Source organism: Cyprinodon variegatus, unplaced genomic scaffold, assembly GCF_000732505.1.
Source record: "Cyprinodon variegatus isolate N-32 unplaced genomic scaffold, C_variegatus-1.0 Scaffold192, whole genome shotgun sequence".
NCBI classification, from domain to species: Eukaryota; Metazoa; Chordata; class Actinopteri; order Cyprinodontiformes; family Cyprinodontidae; genus Cyprinodon; species Cyprinodon variegatus.
In genome coordinates this window covers 788,348-798,661 of record NW_015150645.1, presented here as the reverse complement: position 1 = coordinate 798,661, position 10,314 = coordinate 788,348, and the positions used below count along the sequence as shown (strand labels likewise).

The following is a 10,314-nucleotide window of genomic DNA, read 5'->3' as shown; positions in this document are numbered from 1 at the left end:
GACTTCATAACAACTGGCAATCCAGTGAATAAATAGAGATTGGGTCAGGTTGGTTTGGATTTTGTTTTTCTAAACAAAAGCAAACTAAATTTCTTAATCACTTAGGTTATCTCAATGATAGATTATGTGTTGATAACCTGAGGGATGTGACTTCAAAACAAAAATAGCAGAAATCCTTAATCAATTATTTGCAGAAATAGGTTCAGATATTTTGTCGGTCAAAGAAAAAAAGAAAAAGGATCCATGTTGAAAATAGAAAATGAAAATACCACAATCATTTCAAACTTCAATGTTTTTTTATTATTTGTACATTCACCACTGATAGGCGTACTTAAAGAATTAAAAACAAAATGAAATCTTTGTACTAAAATGATAAAATAACGATTTAAAAAACAAAGTTAAAACCATTGGTGGGAAACGTATAATGCACTCTCCTCTCTGGTGGGTGGGTGGGGTGGGGGGGACCTGCGTTGACAGGTCAGGTTAAGAGAATCGGATTGAGGAGAGAAAGATGAAAGCAGGATCAACAAGGACAAAATCAAAACTCGAGTTAGTTGTGACATATTCTCTCCCACAGAGAACTTTCTCATCTCTTAACAGAGAAACAGGAACACTGCATTGTCTTAGTAGTTTTTACAATAAGTGAAAAATAATCCAGAGCTGCCTTATTTAAAGACTTGATTTTGCAGATATTTTAAGTCTGTACAAAATGCCAAACATGGATTTCTATATTTTTTTTTTTAATTCCTGCAAGCCTCTGCGCAGACAAATAAATTTTCTCTTTAGGCAGGACTGGCAGAAGTAGCTTAGTACTACATGCAGCAACAAAAGAGGTTCTCAGCACATCGCAGGATGCTCACCTCCCAGAGGAGTCAACCACTGCTAAAAATTATGATCAGCATCTACACTTTGAAGAGAAAGTGGATTTTGTAGTAGTTTTAAACTGTCCAGTGTGCCTTTCTGCTACGCAATCAGAACAAAAACTGAAAGAGAAGACGGGAAAAGGCATGAAGAAAATGGCTGGGACACTCTGGAAAACAACACTGCAATCATCGTGTTCTCCGTACGCATGACGGTCGGCACAGATGTGCTTTAAAAAATAAGGGGGGGGGGCCTTTATGAGAGATGGAAATGACATCAGTTGGTCCTCTGTTGGGTCTTTGTTGTAACAAAGTACATGTAGTGAAAGGCAAAATGCAGGAGGATGGACTCCATGACAGTTCCATCAGCGCCTCCTTTCTCTTGGTTCGCTCCGGCTGCGGGAGCGCCGGCTGGATCCCGCTCCGCTGCCCCCTGGCCTACGGTACCCTTCCCTGCGTTTGTCGTTCTCCCTGTTCCTGTCTCTGTCCCTTTCCCTGTCTCTACCCCGGTCTCTGTCCCTCTCCCGGCCCTTGTCCTTCTCACCCTCACTCCGGTTTTCTGCCGAGGCGGCGGCTGCTTTCGTTCTCTCCTTGCGCTCCTCCTCCCTTTTCTTCTCCTCCTCCTCTTCTTCCTGTTTTCTTCTCTTCTCGCGTTCTTTCCTCCGCTCCTCGCGCTCTTTCGTCTCTTTTGCTCGGGCAGCTTCTCGCTGCACAAACTAAATGAGGAAATAAAAAAACATTTAGCTGTGTATCTCCGCAGAATTGTGAAACAAACCAATAACTTTCAAAGGTATTGACACCAATTTTTTAAATACTCCTGCAGGCATTTGCATGAGTTTTGGTACAAGCATGTCATCACTTTAAGAAAAATATTTTTGTCTGTTATCTTAATACATTTAGCAAAAGCCTGAGTCTTTAATGGGGGGACCATTTTACTTCCTTTTAAACATATCAGGTAGATCTTCAGCCTACAAAACATCACTTCCTCAGCTCAGCCTATTTGAAGCTCCTTGCAGAATGAATCCTTTTAGGGTCTGAGTTCTGTGTTTTTACAAAGTGCTGGTTTGGGTTAAATACTTCTAACTAGCATTTTGGCTAATTTTAGATAAGAAGAATATGAAAAAAAAAAAACAAACAAAAAAAACTAATTACTTAAAGCTCCAGCATCCTGATGGAATTTTAGTTTTATCATGCTGGCTGTTAGTCGTCTGTCCTGTCAGCTGTAGTTCAGTGTTTGTGAATAACAGGTGTTCATTCCAATATTAAATAGTAATGCATTATATTTTTGCATGTATGCTACCGTTTTTTTTTTTTTTTTACTTAGGGAACTAGGAGAGGGGCAGTGCAGATCTTGATTCCATAATCCTAACATGAAAAAAAGAAAATGTTTTCTAGACAACAACAAAACATATACTTATTAGCCCCTTTTCCACTGCCGCTCAAAAGCTAATTATGCTTTTTCATACGGAATCACCCAACTAATTTGCGTTACCCATGCTTTCCTTTCAGGGGGCTTTAGTCATTTTGTATACACTCTGTTTATACAAAATGACAATAAAATTAGTCCAAGTCCCTCGAGCAATCCAGTAGTTTGCTCTGATTAATGAGTCGTGCAAGGATGTGATCATCCTGCCATCTTTTAAAATGTGTTTTTTTTTATACCGCCAACACACACACAGCTTTTGCAGTTGTGTTCTTTACCGCTGTCTAATTTCTTAAATACATGATGAAGCAGAAGAGTAGAAGCAATGACTGTAGGACGGATATTGAGCTCAAGGCTCTTTTAAGCGTTTTTGCTGAAGAGGTCATTTAGCAGGAGTTTGAGTCGACGATGCGCAATGAACGCATCTACGCCACTTGAGCCAGACCGTCTGAAATAAACGTTCTGCACACCACAAAACAGGTGTGCGACAAACTCAAGAAAATGAACAGAACTACATGAGGCTGAAGGACCACAACATCCTCAGCGGATTAGACATGGTATGACCAGCTGGATGTGCTCCTATGAAACAGACCCATGTACACCCTCAAACATGTGGTCTTTATGTTTTTTTGGCAACCATTTTGCTATGGGGATTTGCATGATTGTCCCGAACACTTTCAGAGTTATGAAAAAAAGCGAGATGATAAATTAATCGAGATTTCAATTAGCCAGGTTATAAAAAGCCCGGGGTTTTCAATGGAAAAGAGGAACTTGCTTAAAAAAAAAAAAAAAAAAAAAAAGTAGAGGCGTAAATGGAAGAAAATAACACGTAAAAAGGTCCTGTTTAAATAGCTGAGTAGAAGTCGGTGAGCGGTTTTGTCCTCACCTGTTCCTCTGTGAGAGGAAGCCAGTAAATGCAGGGAACGGCTTTAGTTTTGCGGAACAGGTCATCCAGCAGCTTTGCGGGGGGATCTTCGGCTGTTCCAAGAGAAAGACAAAATCATTTAACAAGAATGCTTTATTAAATACACTGCATGCAGATTTAAATCTAGCTAAGGTTGGACAGTAAGAGATTCTGTCCTTACATTCATTGATTGACAGAGAAAAGTCGTCAAAATTAAGTAAAACTCAGAGATTAAATGTAATCTTTTTTTTATTAATGGATATATCCAAAGAGAGATTGCAAAAAAAAAAAAATAAGCATCCTTCAGAAGCAGATTGAGCATGCTTTAGTTACCTCATCTGCTTTAACTATACACCTAGTCATACTCCTGAATCTGCCTTCACAAAACTCTAAGCTAGAACAACTATATCAGTATCCTTTTACAGAAGCAGTTTGTTATTCTCTGCTTCTGCAGGTCAAACCAGCAGCTGAAGGAACTGTGTCTAATTTCAAGGCTGAATTCTTTCCCTCAAAATTGTATCAGAGTAGCGCGCTTCTTATAAAATTCAAAGTTTAGCAATTATTCTCAACAATAACACATTTGAAAGATACTTTGCAAAACAGTTATGATTACATATTTGTGATTCATTATGAACTATTATTGTTTTCCCAAAGTATCCTGTGTGATGTACAGCTTTTACCTTTCTTTTCCATCTTCTTCTCCTTGCTCTTTGCCCTCTCCTTTCGCCGTCTCTCTCTGGATTGTGATCTTCGTGAGCCTCCCTCCTTCTCACCTTCGGTTTTCCCAAACTCTTTAACCTTGTCTCGATCCCACTCCCGCTCTGCTCGGGCACGCTCCCTGCGCTCCATCTCACGCTCACGCTCGGCCCACTGGTCCCGCTCGGGGAGGAGAGGTGGCGGCCCTGATGTTCGTCCACGCACTGGGGCAGGTCCTGTGTCCTCTCCTGCAGGTCTGTCCACGGCCATCGAGGGGTTTCTCTGGTGGTCCAACTAAAAAAAGCAGATTGACACCATGCAGCTACCAATAACAAAGATGTCATGGTTTCAAACAAAAACATAAAAGAACCGGCACATACCTCCTCCTGCTGGCAGAAGTCTACTCTAAGAAACTTTGGGTTGCTCTGAGGCCATTTCACTCCATGAAGAGCTGCCTGTGTAGCGACTGCCTCTTCAATAGTAGAGTACTACAAAAAGAAAGATTCAGATAGCAAAACTTTAATAGATCATCACTATAAACATAATCATGGACAAAAGAAACTAACATAACTAATAACTTACAGTAACATAGCAGTGGGATTTGATTTTATTTATCCAGAAGCCATCCTCCACCAGGGTGCCAGTTCTGCTTAGCAGTTCCTTCAGCTGTCCCAGTGTGAACGGCCTCACCTAAAAAAAACATCACAACTCGATTATGGAGAGCAGGAAACAAGAGGAAAAATACAACAATATGCAAAAAAAAAAAAACTGTTACTAAACGCCATTGTTGGAGTATCTATGCATTTCTTGGCTGAGTAAACAAACATTCAGAGAAGCAAACGGTTATTTATAAAAACAACAGAGGTACGAGGTGGTGCTTCACCGGTAATCCTCCTGAGTGAAACATGCAGAGAATGGAACATGCTTTCTGGTCAGAGTAACTACCAAACAGGAAAGGCAGCGGGGGAAAGGGTATAAAGTAGTTAAGTTAAAAGCTATTTTACACCTTTTTTTTAAACTGCTTTCTTTTCTGTTATACATTTAATCTGAATGAATGTTTCCTGCTGGCAGTACGTGTTTCACTTAGGAAGATCATTTTTGGCAAAAACCTCCAAGTGTATAATTAATACAGCTTCTGTAACACAACCTTTGATGCAAAGATAACTTGGTTTAAAAGTTGGTAAAACCGTTTTCTCACAATCCTAAAATGGCAAAAAAAAAATTATGTTAAAGAGGGTAGCGTCTACTTCATTCTTGTTCCTTCTAGTACAGCGGTTGCCAACTTGAAGTTGAATCCTATTAAAAGTATGATTTTAATCCCAAAAGAAACTCCTAATTTCCCTTAAGATTCCTTTAAACCTCCGTTTGCCATCTGAACCCAATTTAGCTCATAGACCTTAGGTCCAGTTAAAATCCTGCAGAAGAATTTTTTTTCCAATACGTTTGGTTTTATTTACTTATTCAAAAAACAGTAGTTTAAAATTTAAATATTCATCGATGGGAATTCTAAGTAAAGGTCATTAATTGTTTAAAAATATTTTTTTTTCAGTTATTTTTCCATATTTACCTAAAACTGAACCATAATCTAACTTCATACATATCAGGACTTCACAGACCCGCTGATTTCTTCATTATGACACAGCAGACCAATATCACCCAGATGTTCTCACCAGGTTCCAGATGTGAACAATGTTGGAGGCTTGGCCTCGCGGTGGTGATGGCTGCGTCGCTGTGCGGACAGGGTCATCGATAGTGATGGAGACACCCGTTTTCTGCTGGCTGATGGAGCGTCGAATGAGGGTGTCGCTGGGTGTCACTAGTATTTTTTTTAAAAGACAGAGAAACTTTAGGTGACAATTATTTAAAAAAAGTTAGCTTTAATATTTAAGATGAATAAAACAGTAAACAAAATCCCTGCGTTCAACTTTAGAAAATGGTTTGTCAAACCTTTTTTATTATTACATTTATCCTAACAGTGTAAAAATCGAACAATGAAGTTATGATTATTGATTTCAGGCCCATTGTTGTGACCATATTACCAGTGTTGCTTTCGGTATCTTGGCTTGGTAGTGTTGGTGACTGAGTTTCCACAGCTGCTGGGAGAGAGGTGTCCATCTGCTCCTCATGGGCTGTGATACTTCCCCCTTCTACCTGAGAATCATCTTCCTCAAAGTCTTCCCGCCTTATTCTCTTTGCTTCTTTTTGGCCATTTTCTTGGCTTTCAGCGGGCACCACCTGCAAAGAGAAGAGAAAGTGAAGGTTTGAATGGCAAAACAAAGGGATTTAATACTACTCCCCCCTTTAAATGAGCATCTAAGGAGTTTGATCTTGATGATCTGACAGCACAGATCATGTTTTGGGGTGTACTTTCTCACTTAAAAAACATTAAAACTATTTTTGACCAACTTATCACCCCAAGTATAGCAAAGCCACTCTCCCATTGAAGACAGGAGCAGCAGAAGCATCAGATGCATCTCTACAGATGATACTGGATGTGTCTCAAGAGCATCTTCAAAACTTTATGTGCAGAAGCATCAAAGATGAAGCAGCAGATGCTTCTTTGCTGCTCAAATTGCATGAACCTAGCATAAAAGCAGCAGGATCACCTGTGTGACGGTGCGTCGGATCTGAAGGTCCTGGTCAGAGCGCTCCCGCTCTTCCTCCTCGGTACCGGACAGAGCAGCTTCCTCAGGATGAAGATCTACAACAGCATCCTGACCGACAGGCGGCCTGATGTCAGGAATCAGGGACTAGAATGAGGAAAGAAAAAAAAATAAAAATAAAAGGAGAAACACAGGAACTGGTGTTTAGTTTCTGAGCACAGAGGCAACATTTGGAACAGTAGAACGTTTGTAGCTACAGTTTCTATTTTTTAAACATTTAATATTCTTTAGTGGGACTTCATGATGGGCTGTAATGTGGCACAGTTTGTAGCACTGTTGCCTTGCAGCAAGAAGGTTCTGGGTTCTATTCCCAGCCCGGGATCTTTCTGCATGGAGTTTGAATATTCTCTTTGTGCATGCGTGGGTTCTCTCCAGTTACTCCGGCTTCCTCCCACAGTCTAAAAACATGTTAGGTTAATTGTCTTATGTAAATTGTCCTTAGCTTAGAAAGGACTAAAAACTTTCCTTTTTAGAAATTCCTACAATTGTTGATTTTAGATTTTTTTTAATAGGCTACGTATGCCTTTTAATGTATTGATTTTAATGACTGTCTTTTTACTCTGTTTTTAATGTTATGGTCTTTTAAACTTGTTTTGTAGCACTTTGAGATTTGAAATCAAATGTAAAGTGCATTATAAATAAAATTCATTATTGTTATTATTATTAGCTGTGAGTGTGTGTGTGTGTGTGTGTGGTTATATGTCTTTGTGTGTCTCCATGTTGCCCTGTAACAGACTGGTCACCTCTACAGGGTGTACCCTGCTTCTCACCCATAGACTGCCGGACATAAGCACTGGCTCCACTGTGACCCTAACGGAATACGTGGGAGGAGATGAATGGATGGATGGGACTTCATGATGTAGTAATTGTAAAATTATTTGAAGCAATACCTGGTGCTTTTACAACCAGTACCCCTTTTGCTCATTGAAAGACGGATAAGTGTTTAGGGGTATGTCTCTTATAGCTGTTAACATCTAGAGCCTAAAAAGTCCAAAGTCCTAAAAAGAAGTCCCAGCTCAGTACTTAAAGCCACTGACTGTGTTTATTCCAGATAGTACCTTTAATGTAGCTCCATCCATCTTTGAATCTCTTCCTCTCAGCTTCCCTGTCTCCAGCAATCCCCATATTATTATGCTACCACTACCATGTTTTAAACTACTTTTTAAATATATATCACTATAATGTTTTGATTTAGACCAATAAATGGGCCAAAAGTCTCACAGCTATCTTCTGACTAACCTCCCATGTTTCAAAAGTTAACAACTAACATCCAGCCTGTAAAACATTCAGCCTGAACTGTGAATCTCTGCAGTTTTGGTTTCCATGATGCTGTTTCATCAACAATGTTCCCTAACAAACCTCTGAGGCCTTTAAAAAACAGATGAATTTATGCATAGATTATATTATCCATAGGTGGAAAAGAAAAAAAAAGAAAGAAAGAAAAGCATGAGTCTTCTACCTTACACTTATTTGCTTTGTGTTGGACACATATTATGTAATAAACGTTTGCAGTTCAAATTGACAAAACAAGAAAAAGTTAAAAGGCAAATGGGAACTTTTACAATTATTCATAGAAGTTTTCAAAAAAAATCTACTGGTCAGGATAAAGTATATTAAAAAGTAATTTGTATCTTAAGCTGGTGTAAATACCTTGAGTGACTCGGTGGTGATACTAATGGAGGGTTTTTTGGCAGTGACGGCTGTGCTGGAGCCCCACCTCCTTTTGCGACCTGCCCCGGCCCCAGACTCGTGCTCGGCCTCCGTGCTGCCTGGTGACGGCTTACTGCCTGGTAATTCCAAGCATACAGAATGAATACATTTGATACTGAACCTATTGCTGTTTGAAGAGGAAGAGCTTAAACGTTCAGGAATGTACTTACTGCTAAGAGAGATCTTTCGTGAGGAGAAAGCCTTTGGTATCTGAAAAAAGATGAACAATTTGGAAAGATGAAAATCAGTCAGAGTAAGTGGAGAGCAGAGACAAAGGTGATGAAGCAATAACTGAAAGCTACAAAACTGACAGAAAGGCTGCAAACTGATGGACATCCGTTTCTTTAAAAACTCAATAGACAATAAACAGAAGCTAAAAGTTTCCATTTACAAGACCAGTGATTCATTACCAATGTGTCTGAACAGCAGTTTTTAAAAAAAGTTTATCAATGATTCAGAAGAACTGTTTTTACATCTGAGTCTCTCACCAACATTATAATAACATTTATAGAAAGAGCCACTTGATATTTCTAAGCAAAGGTTACAGCCCAAGCACCGCTGCATGTTTTGTACGAAAGCAACGAGGGTCCAATCACTGGGTGGTGACATGATCGGACTAAGGTCTAAGAGCAATAGCCAGATGTTTTGGCTCAAGGCGCTGAAATGAGTTTTGGCACAAGTCCATTAGAGGTTTCACACTCTAACCAAATAGACGAAAGAAAGAACCTATAAGATCAAAACCAGACACGTTTTTAACAGTCACTTTGCTCTTGAATCCACAAGATTGAGTTAAATGTTGTCTGCAGCCACATAAAAAAGCAGGTCTCTCTTTAGTCCACATGAAGAAAACATAAGTCGAGCTTCATGCAATCTAGAGAAACATTAACTGTAGTTTTAAAGATTAATCTAAATCCTTGTATCCCATTAAGCAGGTAGCGGTTCATAAAACAGAGTCTGCTGCAAAACTGTCTTAAAGAGACATTGTTGCCTGTGTTTGTTAGACAGTAAAATCAAAGGGCCGAAAATAAAACTGAAACCATCATGAGGCTACAACCCACCTTGTTTAACTACAATATCAGCCAAGTTATCGGACCGCTGCTGATACGCTTAAAATAACCAACACTGGCCAACACAGCATTAATGCAGATATGCAGTGCGTCACTATTCAGAAGCATTGTATTGATATAAATAAATCAATGAATTAAACAGATTAATTTAAAAACTATATTAACGACAGAGAAATCCAAACCCATAATTTATTGAGGCTTTATATTGGTACATGTCTTTTCCATCAAACATAGTTTAGGACTTATCTGGCAGCTTACCTCCTCACTGGACTCTGAATGCTTCTCTGGATCTGTAGTGGGAGCCTCTGTCTCCTGCCTATGTAGGATTAAAAACACAACTCCAATGTTTACCATGTAGATAGTTGTGGATTTCTTTATAACTTTCTACATTAACCACATCCAACATGTAAAAATGATTTAAGTCTAGAACTATAATTATATCCACTCCTTTCCAGACCTAAAAAAAAATGTAAAGGTGCATCAGCTTGTTGTATCTGATTCACCTAAAAGCAACCAGTGTTACAGATCAAGGTTGCACAGATAAACATCAACGTCAATGTGGAAACAACTAATGTGATGTTTAGGAACACCAAAGCAGCAAAACAGACCCCTCTGGTTCTTTTTCTTCTTCTTTCTCGCTGTGTTTTCTCTTCCTGTTTGCTTCCTCTTTTCTTGTTTCCTCAGCAGCTTGTTTCTGGTCATCAAAAAAAGGAAAAAAAATTAAAAACAGGAAAACAGTTGCACATTGAAAGTTTAAGCCTCCTAAATGAGAATGTTAAATGTTTCAACCTGATTCAAGATGCGTGACAGAAAGCCATTTCAAATTATAAATCAAATTATTGGCATAAAATACGCAAATGTTTTAAAGCCAATAAGATATTAATAAAAATACAAATAAGACTTTGGTATTTTTCTTGTATTTCAAGCCTATAACACAATGAGCACTTTTGGAAGTGGTTGGGCTCTCAAGCTATACAAAATAAATATAATT

At 39.0% G+C, this 10,314-nt stretch overlaps 1 protein-coding gene across 1 annotated transcript in view; it reads right to left on the bottom strand.

Moving 5' to 3' along the window:
* Positions 1–368: 368 nt before the first annotated feature.
* Positions 369–10,314, bottom strand: part of acin1 (apoptotic chromatin condensation inducer 1) — a 20,989-nt gene continuing 11,043 nt past the window's right edge. Inside the window, exons 6-17 of the mRNA XM_015379437.1 lie at positions 9,932–10,017; positions 9,582–9,639; positions 8,427–8,466; positions 8,197–8,333; positions 6,490–6,633; positions 5,923–6,118; positions 5,554–5,699; positions 4,466–4,573; positions 4,264–4,371; positions 3,868–4,177; positions 3,170–3,261; positions 369–1,576 (exon numbers count right to left, since the gene is read on the bottom strand). Coding sequence (XP_015234923.1) covers positions 1,226–1,576; positions 3,170–3,261; positions 3,868–4,177; positions 4,264–4,371; positions 4,466–4,573; positions 5,554–5,699; positions 5,923–6,118; positions 6,490–6,633; positions 8,197–8,333; positions 8,427–8,466; positions 9,582–9,639; positions 9,932–10,017 — 1,776 coding nt within the window. The 3' untranslated portion in view covers positions 369–1,225. The remainder of the gene's footprint in view (positions 1,577–3,169; positions 3,262–3,867; positions 4,178–4,263; positions 4,372–4,465; positions 4,574–5,553; positions 5,700–5,922; positions 6,119–6,489; positions 6,634–8,196; positions 8,334–8,426; positions 8,467–9,581; positions 9,640–9,931; positions 10,018–10,314) is intronic.